The 22,402-nt window shown below is 42.8% G+C and overlaps 2 protein-coding genes across 7 annotated transcripts; both read right to left on the bottom strand.

The window, feature by feature from the left end:
- Positions 1-3,302: 3,302 nt before the first annotated feature.
- LOC115171815 (soluble calcium-activated nucleotidase 1) lies at positions 3,303-11,528 on the bottom strand. Of its 6 annotated transcripts, none has more exons than XM_029728969.1 (4): positions 11,415-11,528; positions 5,054-5,707; positions 3,826-4,029; positions 3,303-3,681 (listed from the first exon to the last, which is right to left on the bottom strand). In XM_029728969.1, exons 2-4 carry the CDS (start codon positions 5,694-5,696, stop codon positions 3,311-3,313), a joined length of 1,218 nt encoding a protein of 405 aa, XP_029584829.1. In that variant the 5' UTR covers positions 5,697-5,707; positions 11,415-11,528; the 3' UTR covers positions 3,303-3,310. The 6 variants fall into 6 exon arrangements, with proteins under 6 accessions (XP_029584829.1, XP_029584831.1, XP_029584830.1 ...); XM_029728971.1 differs by lacking the exon at positions 11,415-11,528 and adding an exon at positions 7,962-8,225; XM_029728970.1 differs by lacking the exon at positions 11,415-11,528 and adding an exon at positions 7,944-8,224.
- Positions 11,529-12,206: 678 nt separating this feature from the next.
- LOC115171816 (synaptogyrin-2) lies at positions 12,207-20,193 on the bottom strand. Its single transcript, XM_029728972.1, has 4 exons — positions 19,989-20,193; positions 15,452-15,689; positions 14,957-15,093; positions 12,207-14,275 (listed from the first exon to the last, which is right to left on the bottom strand). The coding sequence occupies exons 1-4, from the start codon at positions 20,157-20,159 to the stop codon at positions 14,060-14,062; spliced, it is 762 nt and encodes a 253-aa protein (XP_029584832.1). The 5' UTR covers positions 20,160-20,193; the 3' UTR covers positions 12,207-14,059.
- Positions 20,194-22,402: the final 2,209 nt, after the last annotated feature.

The following is a 22,402-nucleotide window of genomic DNA, read 5'->3' as shown; positions in this document are numbered from 1 at the left end:
GTCTGTTCGACCTGCAGTGTTCACAGTCGGTCTGGACTGATCACAGCTGCTGGAGTGGACAAGGTTACAATAATAGAAATATAATTACTAGAATGGATAAAGCCCCTTACACCACGGAAATTTGACTGGTACACTTAATATGGCCGCCGGGCCACCCTTTATGGGTCGTTGACTTAAATGTGAATGTCTGTTCCAGTAATTGTATTGTTCTAATCCTTTAGAGTATCCAGGCATCCAGTACTGTGCTAATTATGTTCTTCTAGAAACGGAAGGTCTCATATAGGGTCAGAGAGGAGTTTGGTCAGAGAGGAACTCAGCTTCCATAAGGAGTATTTACAACTGAATATGATTGAAGAAAGGACCCCATCTAGTGGAGGAATAATCAACATGGAAAAACATAATCCTCATCCCTGTATGTTCAAACGCCTTTTATTCAAGTGCATGCATACATTTTATGTTAATATAGTTTTTTGCATAATTTTAATCTAAGAACAGTGATACATTTGGATATGCTTTCAGCATATGTAACCAAATCAATCAAATATTGTATTTCTAAAACTACAGTAGTGTCATTCCAAACTCTTATTAAAAACTGATTGGCAACAGGGACATAATTATTAGATTTGTGGATGTGTGTTAGGAGAATTGTTGCATCTGTGCCAGGCAGTGGTATCAGATGTATTCTGGTCTCACCACGAAGCGAAATACATACTGGCCTTCAGGACAGGGGTAGGACAGGGCCAGACTGCTGTTAGTAGGGATCTGGGCCATGTCGTTCTTGAAGTCCTGGACGTGAAAGACATACCTGCCCTCGCATGTTAGGAGCAGTTGGTTGCTGAAGCGAACACTGTTGGTCTGGTTTTGGCTGAGGCTGCTTTGGAGAGAGACTGGCAGCGGGGAAGGAAATACACCTGGAACATTCTCGTTGGTTCTTAAAGACTCTTGCTGACCAACTGATGGGGTTGGTTTCCTTGGTCTGGTAAATCCCACTATTGTGGTTTGGTGTTGTGAATGACTTGACATAGTCTGGGGCTGGAGTGGAACTTGAGGAGTACACCACGATTGGCTGATGCCTGATCATAGGAAAATCTACTCCAAAAATATAAATCATGCCATTGTCCTTCTAACAATGTAATTCACAAATTAACATTACTTAAGTGTGATGAATAGAGAAAGGGAAATATCAGATTTCATTGTGTCGTTGGCCAACTGAACTTATCCTGGTCCCAGATCTGTTTGTGATGTATGGCCATGGCATGTGGCATGACAATGACCACAAGAGTTGACTAGACAGTACAAACCAAGCTACAGGGAACTTAAATGAATTACAACTACATTAGTTTTATTCTAATAAAGTAATATTCTACACAAAAATGACCATGCTGGATCACTGTATCAAGCGAACATGCTTTTCCCACTTCAGACATTGCATTGATAAGAAACCATAGCACATTTTGTTGATTTTGAACGAAATCCATTTTCTGTACCTAAAGTAAATTTGTGTACAACAATCAAGTATATTCAATATAATCCAATATAAAAGCAAACATATTATATTCAGCACTAAGGACAAAAGTTAATCTCGTATTTTCAGAGACATTTGACATTCAGATTGTTGAATATCTTACCTCTTGGTGTCTTGCTGCGCGCGTCGTGGTTCTTTTAAAAGCCTTGTAAAATGACACTGCTTATATAGATTTTATTTTTATTGAACCTTTAACTAGGCTATAGCCACAGGGGTGAAAGTATTTTCTAATGTAATCAAAACTGCTCGTCTGCAACTGGATTCTCTAAATGTAGTGTGACATCACAGGGGGCTGGTTGGGCAGCTTGTTGTTGTTTTAGTTTGATCCCCAATAGATTAGACTGACTGAACAAAGAGAGATCAAGGATTAGCTCAAGCCTAATCTCATCAACCTTTGACAAGAAAAAACAATGGCTAACCTTAAATCCTAACCAAAATGTAAAATGATTTTAATACATTTGTATTATGTTCAATCAATATTCAGAATTAACAGCATTGAACAAATGACAAATGCTTTGGTAAGCGCACATCCATATGACATGATAGTCAATAACACACACGTGCTAATCAATATCAAGGTATATTCATAGTACCCAACCTAAAAGTTGATGTGATAGTTACGTAATGCAGACAAATAGTCATCTTCTTTGAGGTTAATGTCTCTTGATTTTGTATAATTCCCAACCCCACCCAATAAAAGACTCATGGTGTATCAAGATCGATTTTACTCAACAAGCACCAGTACAACAAAAACCTAAAAGTTGTGAGATTCTGATTTTGTTCTATATTCCTTTAAAAAACATATTTTCATAAAGGTCAATGGAGTCATGTAGGGCAGGTTTTTATTTTTTGCATTTTCATTGTTGGACATAAAAGACTAAAAACACCAGAAAATCAGCTCCAAGTGATTTTAATTTTGGAAATCTGTTCCAAAGTATTCCCACGCATAACAGAGAGACACGTGATCATATACAAATGTAAGCAAGGTTTGAAATGATTATGTTTTAGTCAAATATATCTCTTCGGGCTTCTTGTGGTCAATTTCTAGTCTAGAAATGATTTGTAATTATGTTCCGGCCCGCCGACTATCCACTCAAGAACAAAATCATCCCACTGCTGAAACTGGTTGATGATCCCTGCCGTAGGGTATAGTGTCCTGAAGTATATGATTTCATGTAGTAAAAAGTAAGACGAAACTGTGTTATACATTGGGTGGGGGGGGGGAGAAATCTAGAAATCCATTATTTCTGCATTATTATCTGCATTTTATGAGATTAAATCACAGTTTAAGATTAATTGATTATTTGTACATTCATTCTTACAAAGTCTACATTACTTTAGAAGACAGCCGTTGGCGTAGGTAGAGGATGGCCATCAAGAGGACATCATCAACTAGAGAACTTTGTTCAGGTAGCCTAGGCAACTCTCGGCTCCCATTTACTGAGCAGTTAGAATGTCTCTGCCCTGAAACCTTGAGTTGAGTTTATTAGGGCATGCAACAAAATTATTATTTTAAATGTTTAGCAACATAAAACAAAAAAATGACAGGTAGCCCCCCCAGTTTCAGTCCGTTTTATGGCTAATGAACACGTCCCTGCTCAACCTCAGGTCACACCAAAATGGCTTCTGATCCGTGATTGGGCTGCGTGTCGTCTTCACAGTCAATTAACAAGCAGCAAGTTGACATTCCATGCACTCAAAAGTTAACAACTATGTTCCACATAGCTACTATATATATATATATATGTCCTCAAAAGGCATCGGCTCAGTCTCTTCCTTGTTTTCCTAAATGAACTCCAGACCCTCATACTTCACGTCTCCTATCTTGGTTTCAGGTAACAGGATCTGGCCGTCCAGTGTGAATGCCATTATGTACGAGGCGATTTTCCCAGCGTCCTCCTCCGACTTGAGAGCCACGATGATCTGATCGTCCGTGTCGGGGACAAACTTGAAGGAGGAGAAGCCGTGCGTGGGGTTATGCGGACCCACCCGGTTCACGGTGACGTCCTTGAAGTCCGGGGAGCAGCTGAGGACGAGGTTGGCAGCGCGGCGCTCGTCGGCCGTCTCATCGTAACGCTCTTTGCTAGCGCGGCGTGGGAGGAAGAACCAGCGCTGCAGGCTGTCGCTCCACGCGGCCGACTCGTGGATCAGGTAACCTGGGGAGAGAATATCATGAGAATCTGAATATCATAAAGAATGCTAATAGTTTGCATAGATAGCCTAGCATATACAGCCAGTGTTAACACAGTCAGCATAGCCTTTGCAGTTAGCGTTAGCATTTGCAACCCTGCAGCTCTCACCTGGAGGTTCGATCTCAGCTGCGGACCTCAGGAGGTTGTACTTGGGGACCCAGTTCTGGTGCTGCACGTCCCCCCGATGGCCCACCACCTTAACCCACTCAGGGTTGTTGTTGACCACCTCCCCCGTGGTGGTTGTCCACTCTTTCCCCAGGCCACCCACGTACAAGTGCTCATCCTTCACCGCTAGCCACTCAGCCTTGAACCCTGACAGAGGGTCATTGGGACACACATCAAGATTTTATGATTCACTGAACTAGTGTACAGACCTTTTGAATGCACTAAAGAGTAAAAAAGTATTTAAGAGAAATATACTCTCTCACTTGGCTTATAAAGGATACATACACTGAGTGAACAAAACATTAGGAACACCTGCTTGTTCCATGAGATAGCTTTCACCTGGATTTACCTGGTCAGTCTATGATCTCTTATTGATGTCACTTGTTAAATCTGAACAGGAGGAGACAGGTTAAAGAATGTTTTTTAAGCCTTGAGACATGGATTGTGTATGTGTGCCATTCAGGGGGTGAATGGGCAAAACAAAATAGTTTAGTGCCTTTGAACAGGGTATGGTAGTAGTTGCCACAGGTTTGTGTCAAGAACTGCAACGCTGCTGGGTTTTTCATGCTCAACAGTTTCCAGTTTGTATCAAGAATGGTCCACCACCCAAAGGACATCCAGCCAACTTGACACAACTGTGGGAAGCATTGGAGTCAACATGGGCCAGCATCCCTGTGGAACGCTTTCGACAACTTGTAGAGTCTATGCCCCGATGAATTAAGGCTGTTCTGAGGGTAAAAGAGGGTGCGATTTAATATTTGGAAGGTGTTCTTAATGTTTTGTACACTCAAGTGTTTACAAATGAGAATGAGATCCAACAAATTCCATTGCCATGGTTGTGGTCTACCCCAGATAAGGTTCTTCAACAGACCCCTTAGAGTAAATAAACAGATTAAGTTCCAAATCTGCCTGCCTGGTCTACACAGTGAGACACTCACACAATCCCAAATCGACCCCTAACCCCTACTCCATATTCACTTATAGAGATCTGAGAAGATTAAATAGGTGTAAGCAACATAGTGAAAATTCAATCTACCCTATCAGAAGGCAAGATTAAGCAATTACCATATAATTTATACCTATTGAATCCTTTCAGATCTACAGGAGTGCCTAGGAAGAATGGGTTGGGGGTCGATTCTGCACTTGAATTTGCCTCATCTGCCTCACTGACCTTTGGAGACGGAGCCGTCCCCATCAGGCAGGATGACCCAGGGCACAGCCTTGCTGCCGTCGATGTGGTAGACCACGCCCGTTCGGTCGTCCACGCTGTACAGCTTCCCGTTGAACACCACCAGCTCTGACAGCTCCATGCCCCGGCCCTTCTCCGCCAGGTGGCTCTCCAGCAGGACCCTCTCCGCGTCCCATTCCACGGCCACCTTGGTGCCACTCTCCGACACCAGCAGGTGGCCCCGGCGCATGTAGCTGAACCACGTCAGCTTCTTGTCACTGCGCGAGTCCGTGTCCAGGTCGGCGATGACCCCGATGCGGTAGCGCGTGCCCTGCGGCGTCCGCTCGGGAGTGCTGAGCGGGTAAGTGTCATTGTAGCGGTCGGCCACCTCCATCCCCGTGTGGCCAGATTTCCAGTTACGGGAGCTGGGGGCCTCGGAGTGGGAGCCCGGGTTCAGGTGCATGTAGAGGAGGACCAGGGCAATGGCCAGGGTCAGGGCTACGATGGCCCTCAAATTGAGGCGGAATCGGGGGTCTGGGGTGTTGGTCATGGAGGCCAACATGGGAAGTCCTCCGACTGAGATGCGCAGAGGGTTCATAGACGGATCATTCTGCTCCAGTTGGGTGTAGCCTGGAGAAACAGGCATGGGGGAGGGACCTGAAAGGTTAGGGAGAGGAGAATGGAAGGGTCACAGGTCTGATTTCTGAGGGAGAGGCTGCCCTCCTCAGCTACAGTACACAGGTAGAATCTCAATTGTATTTCCTTGATTCCTCTCCTCGCCTCCTTCTCACACAACACACTCACTCACACCAGTAGATCACCATGTATTGTAGTTATTACTTAGGCCTAGATCCTATAGACAATCAGTGTTGCAGAATATTTCACAAGTCTTCAGACTCAATCATCATGCTTATCTCAGTGCAATTTTGAGTGACATGTAGCAGCTTTAGAATCTGACGGCACAATAACAACCCCACAACCGCTGAATAACTCCTTGAAGATGTCACATGGATTAGGTGTTTTGATTTTACATGTGTTAAGTCTTTCACAAGAGACTTATATCAATGCCATCAGTGAAACACCAAATCAGTACATAAACATTCATAAAAAAGAAATAATGTGTGAGATTTCACACCAGACAACATTATACAATACACACCAGCTTCATTCAGATCCAGCTTGCCTGTAAAAAACTGAAAATAATTATATAATCTTTGCTCACAAGGACGTTCTTCTTTAAGGGTCACCTCTGTCCATATAGCAGACCACTGAAATAACACTAGCTTGCAGATCCGGAAGAGAATGTCTATGTACAAACAATGAGCATCCCACAGCTCAGTTCTGCTGTGAAGGAGGAAGAAGTGGGAGCTACAGGTGTGCAGGCAGTGTGTCGACGTGGATCCTGGGAGTGGCCCATTCAGTGACATAAAATGGGACAATATTTCGTGTCGAACAGGTAAAGCAGGAAAGATAGCAAGTAGGCACCCGGAAACCAACCCTGCAACCTTGTCACTCAAAACTCTCAGTCAGATGGTGTTCAAAAACTAGCCTACTTTTAGGATTTGGCTAAGCTAACAAGTGGAGAACAGGTAGAGTAGTCTTTATTAACACAAGCATTTCGCTACACCTGCAATAATATCTGCTAAACACGTGTATGTGACCAATAACATTTTATTTGGATTTATTATCCCAGAGGGACCTAATCTCAGTAGCAAATCTCATGTGTTCTGCTTGCCAGATACTCGATCAACATCACTCATGAGAGAGATAGCCAACAGGCGACAGAATAAGGCAATGCAATCCTGCCTACGTTTTGGTACATCTAAATAAGAAACTGACTGCCACAGCATTACTGGTGGCCTTTTTTGATAGTATCGGTCTCCATACATCTGAAAAAATTTATTCTACACTCAATGTAGCCTAAATGTTGGCTGATGATGTTTGATACATACTTCAGTCTGAGACTCCCATCGTTGAAGTCATTTGTGGTGACGTCAAAATGATGGGTATTGTACAAAACATAGTAATCAGTGATTGGATCATCTCTAACCAATCAGAGTAGCAAAACCAATGACGAATTTTCAAGTATTCGACTCTGGCTCGACTCATTGGTTTCTGGGACCAATCATAACTGTTAGAATGTTTTTCCATTCTAGAAATCGTCATGGAGGTACTCAGATCCAGATTCATTGCGGAGAAGAAACAAATGCATGTGGGCGTGGCGTAGCCTAAATGTTAGCTGAAAAAAATCTCAAATGTGAATCAGGGTGAAAGGCAGTATAGAAATCGAATGAAGCATCCTTTTGAAACGCACTCTCAGAAATACACCAACATGTACACCCTCAACAATATCTTTGTGACCTCGCTTTGAGTCGGTTCCAGGAGCAACACATCCTGTGACCAGGGTATAATGTCTCTAAAGCCAGCAGCAGCAGCTCCACTTATGCTCAAAGGCTCTTTTATACCAGGACTGTGGCCAGGGCCCCCAGCCAAACAGAAGTCCATTATGACACCCTGAGACTCTCTGCTCTGTGGCAGACTTCCCTCTCTGGCATGCTAGTCTAACACACAGGCACACACACAGCAGCTGGTTGAAACTAAATCACCAGAAAACAGATTGTTGTTTGTGTACCCGCACTAAGAAGTGCCTGAGGTGTGAGCATGTAGGTCCTCAAACACACGGCATCAATTACAGGGTAAAGTATCTGTGATGGATGGAATCCCAACTACAGACATCACACACTATAGTACATATCTCCAACATGTCTCTCCTCTAGCCAGGTCCCAGATCTGTTTGGGCTCTATAGCAAACTTCGTTGGTCATTGTCATGCCATACATATGAGTAGGTGAGGTATAGGCAAGCACGGACAAACTGATCTGGGACCAAGTTACCTCTTCTCCATATAGTACCTCACAAAAAACTCCTCAAATCACGGAGTCCATGCAGGATCTGCTGTCACTGAAACAAACAAGAGCTCTGGTAGTATGGAGTTACCCTTTCTCCTCCTCCTTCCCGAACGCTGGCTGACTGTCATCTCAATTCCACAACCGCACCAATTGACCAGCTACACTCTTCTGTTGCCCTAGAGTTAATTGAATGCTGAGCAGTGAACTCCTTAGTTATCAGCTGAAAGGGATTGGCTGTGCAACCGTGACTAAGGGTAGCAACAATGGTGGTGAACTTTAACTAGACTTGGGGGATTAGTATTGATTAACCACCGCAAGTCCAAAGGGGAAAACCTAGCAAGGTAATTGACACAACTACTCTTCACCACTCTTGTCTTGCTTGACCTTTGTGCATGTGTGGACTGCAAGTCTAGGTAAAGTCAACATATTGTTCCACTAGTCTGGCCTCGTTCCATACCGTATGATCTCTAGCCTGGCCTCGTTCCATACTGTATGTTCTGTGGCATGTAGTCTGGCCTCGTTCCATACTGTATGTTCTGTGGCATGTAGTCTGGCCTCGTTCCATACTGTATGTTCTGTAGCCTGGCCTTGTTCCATACTGTATGTTCTGTAGCCTGGCCTTGTGCCATATTGTATGTTCTGTAGCCTGGCCTCGTTCCATACTGTACGTTCTGCTGAAAAAGTTTATATCGTTCAACTTTTCAACATGACAACGAATGATAGGCTAAAGAGTTGGCTATAGAACATACAGTATGGAACGAGGCCACACTACAGGCTACAGAACAAACAGTATGGGACGAGCCCAGACTAGAGGCACAATCTGTTGACTTTACCTATGCTTGCAGTGCACACATGCACAAAGGTCAAGGTTCAAAATTCACTGATCTAGTATCAGCCGTTACCAAAAAGACAATCTCTTATCACTATGACAACTTTAGACCCGAGAACACACCAAGGTGTGTCTGCGATGCAATGTCATGATGGTGGTGTCTTCAAAGTCGCCTGGCCCTAGATCTGTTCGTGCTACCAAGACAATGACAATAGCAGTTAGCAAGACAGTAAAAACAGACCTGGGAGCAGGCTATATTATTCAAATAGGTTACCTGCAGAGTGTTGACTGGTAAAACCACGGTGGAAGTCTGAAATGCATGGACTATAACATGTTTTGTTTTCATCATTATAATAAGTCTACTTTATTATCCACCCACTCTGATCATCCATTTGAATGGTCTTTGTGTCATTTTAAAGACTTTGATATGTTTCCCTGCACTACAATGCACTTTAAAGTAATCGCCCATTTTGTCTAAATGTCTATTAAATTTGACCTATAATTAATTACAATATGACAAAAAATACATTTTTTTTAAAAAATAAGTACGTTAAAAAGCATATTTTCTGTTTTTGAATGGTGTGGGCGTACCTCAACAACAGAATGGTGTGGGCGTATGCTGGTCATTAAAAATATTCACACGACTAGACTGCTGATTGGCCAGCTACATTATCCTCTATGAGGATATAGCCAGCATATCTGAAAAAATCTGTTTGAGGTGGGGGTGTGTGTATATATATATATATATATATATATATATATATATATATATATATATATTTTTCTCCTTCTCCAATTTATGCTTTGGCCACAAGTATGAGTATAGGATGAGTCAACAACATTTGGGTATGAGGTAACAGAATATGAACTTTCAAAAGTGATTTTCAGTGGACATTTACTTTAAATAAATATGAATTTGAGAATTTCACCCATGTCAGGATAAAGCAAAGAAGTTAGTTACACGCAGATATTGGTTCTAATTATAAACCACTGTCTCTTAGCAACTTTTCAAAGAAGGGCAACATCTGCAGAAACGGTCTTCAACAGCTATATAATGGACTTCGGCGTTACAAAGGTTATATGTCATTAAAGGACACAGGTGTATCAAGACAATAAATGGTTCACTGTGACTGCTGTTGGGCAGGGGTTGCAGAATGAGCATAGACTAACTGTTTTCTGCCTTTCAACTGAGCATACCATGTGATGGTACCTGATGGTAGAAAATTCAGGGGTAACCCTGACCGGGACTCGAACTCGGGCCCAGCTACTCAATAATTTAGCTGTTAGGCCAGGAGATCCGAACCTCGTGACAATGTTGCTAGGTGATTAACCTCGGGTAGCAACATCGTGGGAGGCATCCTGTCTGTCTAGAGACTACTAGGTGACAGGTTAAGGTCACTGCAATAGGTCTCTAGGCCTAGTTGTTTCAAGTTCTTTTTGGATTGCCATAGTTTATGCATTTACATTGTTTTGAATATGTTGAATGACAATATTCACATACAAGCATTCACTATTCAAAGTAGGCTATCTTCCTACTGATGCATCACCTTGTCTTTTACATTCCTGCAGTTATAAATGACAAGACTAGATACTGGTTCTACCTACAGTGCTGTGTGATCTTGTGGTTGGTTTATAATGGGTTTTACAACATTGTTAGACTGGCAGACTTCCACTGACATTGCGCCTGTATGTCACCCCTTTGCTGCTATAACATCGTCCACTCTTCTGGGAAGGCTTTCCACTAGATGTTGGAACATTGCTGCAGGGACTTACTTCCATTCACCCACAAGAGCATTAGTGAGGTCGGGCAATTAGGCCTGGCTTGCAGTCAGAGTTCCAATTCATCCAAAAGTTCTTCAATGGGGTTGAGGTTGTGTTCTCCTGACCCAGACTTGTCCTTCGGACTGCCAGATGGTGAAGCGTCCAATGGCGGTGATCTTTACACCACTCCAGCAGACACTTGGCATTGCACATGGTGATCTTAGGCTTGTGTGCGGCTGCTCAGCCATGGACTCCCATTCCATGAAGCTCCCGACTAACAGTTATTGTGTTGACATTGCTTCCAGAGGCAGTTTGAAACTTGGTGTGGAGCGTTGCAACCAGGACAGACTATTTTTACACGCTATGTGCTTAAAAACACCACTTTGTGGCTGAGCCATGCTCCTAGGTGTTTCCACTTCACAGTAACAGCACTTACAGTTGACAGGGGCAGCTCTAACAGGTCAGAAATTTGACAACTGACTTGCTGGAAAGGTGGCATCCTATGACGGTGCACGTTGAAAGTCACTGAGCTCTTCAGTAAAGCAAATTAACTGCCAATGTTATACACCTGTCAGCAACGGGTGTGGCTGAAATAGCAGAATCCACTAATTTGAAGGTGTCCACATACTTTTATGTATATATATAGTGTATTTTAAAACACATGCCAACTCGAGCCCTGATTATCACACTGACAGATTAGTGAGTAGGCCTAATTCGAACATGAAAAGGGGAAGTACATGTGACAACATATGAATGCTCCCGTTTAACTAGGATATGCTCTAGAATTGTCGGATAATATTAAATAAAGGCGACACGAAGCTTCATGGATGTGCAGCGGTTATAAATAATGTTAGAACGATACTCACTACAAGTGATATGCCGCCAAATAACAGTCCGATATTGGTTTGATTGGCGACAACACAGCTTCGTTTAAATCTAGGCTACAGTGTTTAGTCTCCATCATTTGCATCATCAGGGAAACCATGGGCTACTTCCTCGTTCAGTGACAGTTTAAAATAAGTCCCGCCCAGTCAACGAAATCTACCTAGCCTACGAATTGAAACGTATTCTGGATTACTATGCGCTGCTTGCGTAAACTGTGGATGAAAGCGTATCAGTTGTTAGCAACGTTAAAACGTATCTAATATGCGTCATTGCGACACTCCAGAACTCATTGCAATGCAGGTGCAACAGAACATCTAAAATCATTGGCCGTATGTATCAGGGTAAATTGTGACTGACTGAGCAGTAGTTATTTATGATACAAGGTTTCTTTGTAGATCAGTCAGTCGGTAGTCGCCTGCAATGTCGAACAAGCTCATGTCCTTCCATAATAGCAGTGACGGTGCTAGACTTCAAATTCCACTCACACTATGTTAGTAGTGAAAGGTTCCTGGCATTGGCATACATTGAAATATTTGACAAGAGTCTTGGGTTGTTTATGTTGCACAATGTCTGTGTTTTCAGTAAGCTCCGCTTCCAATGTGAAACATAACTAGAGGTGACACAGGGCCCACCCAGAGAGAGAGCACAAGTAGTCTTACTAGTTCTAGTTGTAAACCTTATCTACTTTTAACCAGCTCCTTTACTCTCCCTCCTTAGCGGCTGCTCAAATATTTGCCTTTGGAATACACCCTTCTTAAAAAAAATGGACAGTCTCCAAACAGGAAAAGTCTTTATTTGGCAAAGGTTCGGTTGTAATGTGGTAGGCTTTTATAAGGCACTATGTGCAACCGACTGCAAAGCCTCTCAGTGTAATCTTCAAACCTAAGACTGAGAGCATAAGTGGTGATATCACTTCATCAGAGAGGAAGTAAATAAATTAGCTTGTACCAAAGATATACCAAGAACAATGGCAGGTTATGGCTGCACAATATGCCGTTTTTTGATGAAGGTTCTTAGTCTGGTATGGAAGTCATTGTCATGTCCAGGAGGATTAAAAGGCATAGGTCATTTACAAAACAATTTTCAATCGAATATCATCACAATGCTGCCTGAGGAAGACTAGTAGTCAAAACACGTTGCAGTTGTGTGTCCTAATGTAGTATGCTGACTTCTCCCATATGTATTATTTTGTAAATATATTCTGTTAATAGTTCACTAAAGGTTATTGCAATGTACTGGCCGCCTACTCGTTTTCTTTCAATGGAATACCATTAAATTCAATATATTACCTACTAGATGGTATTTTGTTAAACTCATCTATGAGAATTCTGAATGAGTTTGTCTGAAGAGGTGTGTGTCGGGGACAAGAACACTCCAGAACTGAATAAAACCTCTCCAAGACACGTTCGGAATAGATGACGGTAGGAGACAAACAAGGTGAGGAGAGGGCCTTCCTGATACTAAACAACACACACCCTCGTTTACCAAATAAATTACAGACTTGTTTGAAACTACAATAAAAAAAATTCTAATGAAAGGGTTAACATGACCTGGGAGCATGTTCTAGAAATGACATTCACATGACAAAAAGATAACGTTCCCAGACCAAGATTAATAAACCTATTCCTGGATGAAAATCTATTTGCAATGGAGATTTTCCATTAAAAGCGTGAGTTTCAGTCCAGGAGTAGGTTTAAACTGGGCACGGGAAATAGGCTCTTAGTGAGTTCAGCGGTGGGTTTTAAAAGCACTGATATACAGTAGTCGTCAAGGGTAGCATTTTTCAGACAGTGCACCCATTATTGGGACAAATAAAAGTATGGGTTTGCAGAGAAAAACAAAAACAGTCTTCGTTTGTCAATAATTTAGCAATACATTTGATTTCTAGATATATGGCAATAAGTTCTGATATCCTGGGCTGGCTATAACATTGAAATACATTGAAATTATCAAAAGGTATTTGTATATGCACTATGCCATATAACTGGATTAGGCAGCATAGAAAAATACAGTTTGTGTCCATAGCATAGCATAGCCTCATTATTTGCAATACAAACCAATGTTCCCAGCGACATATGTTTTAGTGGTTTGATCTGAACTTCAGTGTCCACATGACTGCATTACATATGTTACAAGACAAACAGTACAGAGAACAACAGAAATAACATATGGCAGTTACCTCAAGTGGTGATGGCACTCTGAATCTCATATTTTTCCATGGCATTCTAGGTTTTACCCTAGTAACAGTTTTCCTTAGATTCTACCTGAAGCTCAGCTCAGGCCCTCTAGTTGTATGTATAAAAATGCAGCAAAATATCCATTCACAATCTAAACTACAATATGAATACCAACTTAAATCATGTCAACACACCCTTCATTATGTAAGCGCAACACCAGCTATGACTTAAACAGTTAGGTAAAGGAGAGGACCAGTGGAGTGCTGAGATCAGTCCACATAGCTGAGGCACCATAGCCTGGTCCCAGATCTTTTTGTGTTTGGCATGACAATGGCCATAGAAGTTGGCAAGACAGCACAAACAGATCTGGGACCAGGCTACAGGCACCAATGGCAACTTAAAAACTAAAAAACATCCTCCCCCCCAAATCTGGTCAATGGTTCAGTCCCTCAGTAAGACGGGGGCTGGTATGGTGCTGGATGCTCTTGGTTTTGGGGGGTGAAAGGGGACTGCTGGTAGCCCTCTGGCCCACTGGTGGGGTATGGGGGATAGGCGGAGGTGGATGGGTAAGGGGTGCTGTAGTCATTGGCTGGGTCTGTGTAGCCCTGGTCAATGTCATTCACTCCTTGGCGGTATCTTGTATAAGCAAATGTAGTCAATAGAGCCTGTGAGAGGAAATATTGGTAAATACTTTTTAAAAAATCCCATAACGTGTCACAAAGTGCTTATACAGAAACCCAGCCTAAAACCCCAAACAGCAAGCAGATGTAGAGCATTATGTGCATGTTACAATTACTGCCAGAGAGTGTTGTGTGTAAGATAAGTAGAAGATTCTAGAATGCCTGGTGCGCTGGCGCTTGCACACTTGATTTAGAAAACCTCTAGCTGGACAAGAGACTGAGCCATGAATCCTGACTGGCAGCCTCATCAGTGATTAGCCTCTCCCCATCTGTAGTTATATGTGAATATGGGTCTGAAATGCTATGCTACAGTATTTAATCTATATACATTTCAAATTATATTGCTGCATTATCACTGTTAATATGTACATGTATTCTCCTTTCCTTATAGAACCACAAAGATAACTTCTATGTGTGTGTGTGTGTAGCTGTGTGGTGGTGACCAAGAGATAATACATCTCTGGAAAAGGATACATCTGCCTTGTTCTTGCCTGACAGCCTGTAGCAAGTCAGAACGCTAACAATCAGCATGAATTACTAGCGGGTGAGAGCATTCACTGTCGACCGCTCAGACCAGCTGCAGCTAGCAGTTTCAAATAGTAACATGCCAGTTGAGAGAAAGAAAGAGACAGAGACAAAAAAAACAGACAGAAAAGACTGACTCACCCAAGTGACAATGGAGAAGAAGGAGAAGGCCACTACGGCTCGTGCGGCGTCAACAGGGATGCCTGCTACTTCGGTGGTGTGAGACCACTGATTGGCCAGGACACAGAAGCAGATGAACCAGAACAACGTCCACACTCCTGACAGACAGAGGAGGGAAAGTAAAGTTTATGGTAACATTTCCTACTAATTCCTTCTTCCTAATGCATTATAAGTGCATTCATAACGCCATATGAGCAACTACACTATGAGTGTAGTTATAGATGTTTATAAGCAGTGCACCTTTAGTACCTAACTTGTTAAGTATAGTGAATTGTGCATGACATAAGGCATTATAAACCTGCTTGTAATGCATTGTAAGGAAGCTATTCATAGGAAGTGTTGCCAAGATTATCGTGGAAAAATCTGACCATAAGTCTCAGTTCTGGGTGCCAAACTACAGCCTTACAGATTTAGCATTGGAGTATCACTCAACAAACAAAACAAAAATCCCCTAACCAGAGAAGACCAAGTCGCCAGTGACAATGTTCTTCCTCTCTTTGGCGTTGCTGATCTGAGGGAAGTAGGCGTCCAGTATGATGAAGACGACGCAGGCGAGAAAGGCCAAAATTCCGATACCCACTCCGAAGCCGCATGCGCTGTCATTCCCGTTGAACATGCATTTGGTGTCAGGCAGGTGTGAAGGGTTGACATAGCCTTCTCCAGTGATGGTGGCAAACACCACTATGGAAAAGATCTGAAGAGACAACAACATGTCGGTTAGAACACCTTGGGGTCCGTCACATAGGCCTGTTATCATATAAGACTGTTATCATATTATCACATAGGCCTGTTATCATATAAGACAGGTGTAGCACAGTGTTAGACAACCTGTAACCAATCACATGAGGACATACAGTATGTCCTGGGGAAAAAAACATGAAAGGTAATATGTCTGGAGGGATGCGTAACGGTAGAGGATAACTTCAAGGGGAGGGTGTTCAAGTTGTCACATGAACAAGTACAGTGAAATGCTTAACTTTCAAGCCCTTGTGTGTGTGTGTGTGTGGTATGATTTTATGACATGGTCACAAGAGTGGTACAGTACAGTATGTGACTGATATCTGGGGCTCTGGCTCAGGGGTTGACCTGTAGTAGATGTGGACAGCCTTATGAAGCCGACCTGTAGTGGACGTGGACAGCCTTATGAAGCCGACCTGTAGTGGACGTGGACAGCCTTATGAAGCCGACCTGTAGTGGATGTGGACAGCCTTATGAAGCCGACCTGTAGTGGATGTGGACAGCCTTATGAAGCCGACCTGTAGTGGATGTGGACAGCCTTATGAAGCCGACCTGTAGTGGATGTGGACAGCCCACACCCACCCGCTACTCTATCAACCACAAAATGTGCATTCTATTGGAATTCCCATTGGAACCCTTTGGACAGCTGTACTGGTGAGTGGGTAAAATCACTGAGGAAGCCAAGCCAGGACACACAACCATATTACATAATTGCGTTGTTTGCTCTATAACCTGATATATCACGGTAGCAAGGCATATGGCCGAGACAATAAGAAGACACAGTGGCGGAATAAATTCAACCACACCTTTGTTCCATCACAAAATTGGAGAGCAACATCTTTCCAGTGAAGATCACAAACTGTTCCATGAACTACTACAGCATGGTCAAGCAAGTTAATGTTTCCAGCATTTTCGGCCTTGTAAACAACTATTGATTTAGAACCATGGAGTTACCGCAAGTCTCAAAGAAAACAGGAGCTGCCTCCACTATTCCAGCACCATTTCAACATCATCAAATCACCTATGCTTAGTCTAATACAATGACAACTAAGATATCAAAAACAGTTGTCCAATTAAGCTAAATACAATATGGCTGTCTATGGTACTGATTTGTGTGCATGCGCGCAAGTAAAAAATAAAAAAAACAATACATATTGACTCACCCAGAAACGTCAATGCCATCCTCCTCTCTTTCATGACTCTGTCATACAGTACACACTTTTAGTTTTTGCTGTCCTAGGCTACCTGGCTAAAATGCTTGCTCGCTAGCCTAACTTCCTTTCATGGGCAACGATGAGCTATCTAGTTAACATTAGCCTACTACATCTAGCTACATACAGTTGAAGTCGGAGGTTTACATACACTTAGGTTGGATTCATTAAAACTCATTTTTCAACCACTCCACAAATTTCTTGTTAACCAACTATAGTTTTGGCAAGTCGGTTAGGACATCTACTTTGTGCATAACACAAGTAATTTTTACAACAATTGTTGACAGACAGATTATTTCAATGTATCACAATTCCAGTGGGTCAGAAGTTTACATACAGTAAGTTGACTGTGCCTTTAAACAGCTTGGAAAATTCCAGAAAATGAGGTCATGGCTTTAGAAGCTTCCGATAGGCTAATTGACATCATTTGAGTCAATTGGAGGTGTACCTCTTTGCTTGACATCATGGGGAAATCAAAAGAAATCAGCCAAGACCTCAGAAAATAATTGTAGACCTCCACAAGCCTGGTTCATCTTTGGGAGCAATTTCCAAACGCCTGAAGGTACCACGTTCATCGGTACAAACAATAGTACGCAAGTATAAACACCATGGGACCACGCAGCCGTCATACTGCTCAGGAAGGAGACGCGTTCTGTCTCCTAGAGATGAACGTACTTTGGTGCGAAAAGTGCAAATCAATCCCAGAACAACAGCAAAGGACCTTGTGATGATGCTGGAGGAAACAGGTACAAAAGTATCTATATCCACAGTAAAACGAGTCCTATATCGTCATAACCTGAAAGGCCGCTAAGCAAGGAAGAAGCCACTGCTCCAAAATCACCATAAAAAAGCCAGATTACGGTTTGCAACTGCACATGGGGACAAAGATCAAACTTTTTTTTTAAAAATATCCTCTGGTCTGATGAAACCAAAATTGAACTGTTTGGCCATAATGACCATCGTTACGTTTGGAGGAAAAAGGGGGAGGCTTGCAAGCCGAAGATCACCATCCCAACCGTGAAGCACGGGGGTGGCAGCATCATGTTGTGGGGGTGCTTTGCTGCAGGAGGGACTGGTGCACTTCAAAATAGATGGCATCATGAGGCAGGAAAATGATGTGGATATATTGAAGCAACATCTTAAGACATCAGTCAGGAAGTTAAAGCTGGTCGCAAATGGGTCTTCCAAATGGACTATGACCCCAAGCATACTTCCAAAGTTGTGGCAAAATGGTTTAAGGGCAACAAAGTCAAGGTATTGGAGTGGCCATCACAAAGCCCTGACCTCAATCCTATAGAAAATTTGTGGGCAGAACTGAAAAAGTGTGTGCGAGTAAGGAGGCCTACAAACCTGACTCAGTTACACCAGCTCTGTCAGGAGGAATGAGCCAAAACTCACCCAACTTATTGTGGAAGGCTACCTGAAACATTTGACCCAAGTTAAACAATTTAAAGGCAATGCTACCAAATACTAATTGAGTGTATGTAAACTTCTGACCGACTGGGAATGCGATGAAAGAAATAAAAGCTGAAATAAATTGTTCTCTCAACTATTATTCTTACATTTCACATTCTTAAAATAAAGTGGTGATCCTAACTGACCTAAAACAGAATTTTTACTAGGATTAAACGTCAGGAATTGTGAAAAACTGAGTTTAAATGTATTTGGCTAAGGTGTATGTAAACTTCTGACTTCAACTGTATTTAACTTCCATCCTCTCAGGCCAGGGGGACAATGAATGAATGTATGGTTAGATCAGAACTGCCATAATAGTCATTAGCCAGTATGGAGAATCAAATTCCTATTTCTATCCATGGATAATTTAGGAAAGGGATTATTACCAGAGGACAACGACACAACAAGATGCAACAATTCAAGTTTTTTCAGTAAATGACTTTTGGCTTGTGATTAGTGTGAAGCCAAATCCAAACTGTCTTCCCTTGACTATTTTGTTGGTGTGCCAGGCCCATTCACAGTTGAGCTCACTCAGTTTAGCTCAACGCTGATTGGCTATTTTATTTTTATCAAGGGAAGCCAAATGCTTCCTGGCTTCCCTTGCATTCAATGCTACTGGCGGCAACAATGTCATGCTCCTTTTGACCAGACAGCATCAGATAGGCTACACATACAGAGGAGCACTGTTTTACTTGATCGGCTGCTTTACACAGAGAGACGAAAAATACCTGATTTTCTTTTTTTGGGGTTGCTCAGGGCAAGTGAACTGAGCAGCTGCGAGTTGCGTTGAGCTTGCTCTGCGGTTACCCCATTGGGTTTTTCAGTGAAAACAACCAAACTGGGGTCCCATGACCTGTATCCCATGATGATTTCCGATTGGAATCCAATGGGACTTTTCTATAAGGGCTTCAGCTTTTGGTTAGCTAGCTCAGTGCATCCAATATCCATTTCTTCTTGACGTTGAAGTGTAATGCAACATCAATGAACAACATGTTTTTCCCCATCAAACTAAACATAGTCTATCTTATAATAATAGATAGTTGCATGCAAACAAATTGTCATCACAGCTATCTTTTTACAGGGGTACGGAAGTTGATGGGATGACCGTGGTGTGGTGGATCTGTCATACTGACAGTTGATCAGATAGTAGCTAAACAAACCTCTTCCACGTCATGCCAGCGAGCTAAAGTTACAGCAGCAAGCTACTAACATCTGTAGCTCAAAACTATCATCATCAACAGGTGGCAAAACGCTTTGGTTTTGGTTGACACAGCTAAACTGGTCACGAGGAAAAGTTCCCTCCTATGACACAGCTGGATAGCCTGTTTCCTAGCATTAGCCAAGTGTCATTCGCAACTTTTCCACAACTGCAACAACATCACAAACTAGAAAACAGGTCAATAACTCTTGCATGTTGTCTTCTTGCCTCGATGAGCAAAGCTTTTCCATAAAAAGACAATACAACTGTGATGTGTACTGTAGTTAAACAGACAGCTAGCTATGGTTGCTAGCTAGCTAACGTTAGCTACTTCAAAAGTTTCCCAAGATAACACGATTAGCTGGCTGTCAACCTAGAGTAAATCACTCACCCAGCTCAAGATGCGGACTATGGTTTGAGGTTGTTTAATAAAGCTCATAAAGTCGAAGGCACCTCCGGCCAGCGAGGCCCCATAGGCACCAGATTCCATTTTATATGTGTTTTTATGCCGATTAATATATGTCCCAACTTCAGCTAGAAAATGACTATGCGCACGTCTCATCTGTGAAGTTGCAGGTCTTTGGTTTTGTTTTCACTCTCATTTCCCGAAAAGTTAAAGAACCGCCCCCGACCATGACCACGTCATCTTTAGTAAATCTTTTTTCAAAGGACTAATAATTGCTTCAAATAAATAGGCATACTGCTACTCTCACAGTGACCTTTTTACCGTAGTGTTCAGTATTGTCACATTATCACACATTTTCAAAGGGTGTGTACAAAATAAATAAGCATCTATCCTCTCTCTATGTCTGTGTCCCCTTACACACACCCCACTGTGTACACAATGGCTTGTATTTTTATTAACATGTTATCAACTATTAGTTTTCACACGTTTTCCGAATAATAAGTAGGCTTATGTAGCCTACTGGCTGACATCATTGTGGTGTGGAAGAGAGCAAGATAAACAATAATTCTGGCTATAGTGTATAACATCTTTATTGTCAAGGTTATAGCTCATCTTTAAGGCTATGATGGTGGCATCCACAGGAGGTTGGTGGCACCTTAATTGGGGAGGACAGGCTCATGGTAATGGCTGGAGCAGAATTGTTGGAATGGTATCAAATACATCAAACACATGGTTTCAATGTGTTTGATGCCATTCTATTTGCTCCATTCCAGCCATTATTATGGTCCGTTCTTCCCTCAGCAGCCTCCACTGGCCTCCCAATCAGCAAGGATGCTGCCTTTTGACTGGGACACAGGCTGTGCTTAATTATAATTTTTTTAACCTTTATTTAACTAGGCAAGTCAGTTAAGAACAATTTCTTATTTTCAATGACAGCCTAGGAACAGTGGGTTAACTGCCTTGTTCAGGGGCAGAACGACAGATTTTTACCTTGTCAGCTCGGGGATTTGATCCAAATCAAATCAAATCAAATGTATTTATATAGCCCTTCTTACATCAGCTGATATCTCAAAGTGCTGTACAGAAACCCAGCCTAAAACCCCAAACAGCAAGTAATGCAGGTGTAGAAGCACAGTGGCTAACAAAAACTCCCTAGAAAGGCCAAAACCTAGGAAGAAACCTAAAGAGGAACCTGGCTATGAGGGGTGGCCAGTTCTCTTCTGGCTGTGCCGGGTGGAGATTATAACAGAACATGGCCAAGATGTTCAAATGTTCATAAATGACCAGCATGGTCAAATAATAATAATCACAGTAGTTGTCGAGAGTGCAACAAGTCAGCACCTCAAGAGTAAATGTCAGTTGTTTCATAGCCGATCATTGAGTGTATCTCTACCGCTCCTGCTGTCTCTAGAGAGTTGAAAACAGCAGGTCTGGGACAGGTAGCATGTCCGGTGAACAGGTCAGGGTTCCATAGCCACAGGCAGAACAGTTGAAACTGGAGCAGCAGCACGGCCAGGTGGACTGGGGAGAGCAAGGAGTCATCATGCCAGGTAGTCCTGAGGCATGGTTCTAGGGCTCAGGTCCTCCTAGAGCGAGAGAGAAAGAAAGAAAGAAAGAAAGAAAGAAAGAGAGAATTAGAGAGAGCATACTTAAATTCACACAGGACACCGGATAAGACAGGAGAAATACTCCAGATATAACAGACTGACCCTAGCCCCCCGACACATACACTACTGCAGCATAAATACTGGAGGCTGAGACAGGAGGGGTCAGGAGACACTGTGGCCCCATCTGATGATACCCCCGGACAGGGCCAAACAGGCAGGATATAAACCCACCCACTTTTCCAAAGCACAGCCCCCACACCACTAGAGGGATATCTTCAACCACCAACTTACCATCCTGAGACAAGGCCGAGTATAGCCCACAATGATCTCCGCCACAGCAAAACCCAAGGGGGTTAGGGTTAGGGGGTTAGGGTCTTCCTGTCTGCCAACCCAGACAGGAAGACCACGTCAGTGACTCAACCCACTCAAGTGACGCACCCCTCCTAGGGACGGCATGGAAGAGCACCAGAAAGCCAGTGACTCAGCCCCTGTAATAGGGTTAGAGGCAGAGAATCCCAGTGGAGAGAGGGGAACCGGCCAGGCAGAGACAGCAAGGGCGGTTCGTTGCTCCAGAGCCTTTCCGTTCACCTTCACAGTCCTGGGCCAGACTACACTCAATCATAGGACCTCCTGAAGAGATGAGTCTTCAGCAAAGACTTAAAGGTTGAGACCAAGTCTGCGTCTCTTACATGGGTAGGCAGACCATTCCATAAAAATGGAGCTCTATAGGAGAAAGCCCTGCCTCCAGCTGTTTGCTTAGAAATTCTAGGGACAATTAGGAGGCCTGCGTCT

This window comes from Salmo trutta, chromosome 32, assembly GCF_901001165.1.
Source record: "Salmo trutta chromosome 32, fSalTru1.1, whole genome shotgun sequence".
Classification (NCBI taxonomy): Eukaryota; Metazoa; Chordata; class Actinopteri; order Salmoniformes; family Salmonidae; genus Salmo; species Salmo trutta.
The sequence above is the reverse complement of the archived record's forward strand: the minus strand, read 5'-3'. Positions and strand labels throughout refer to the sequence as shown.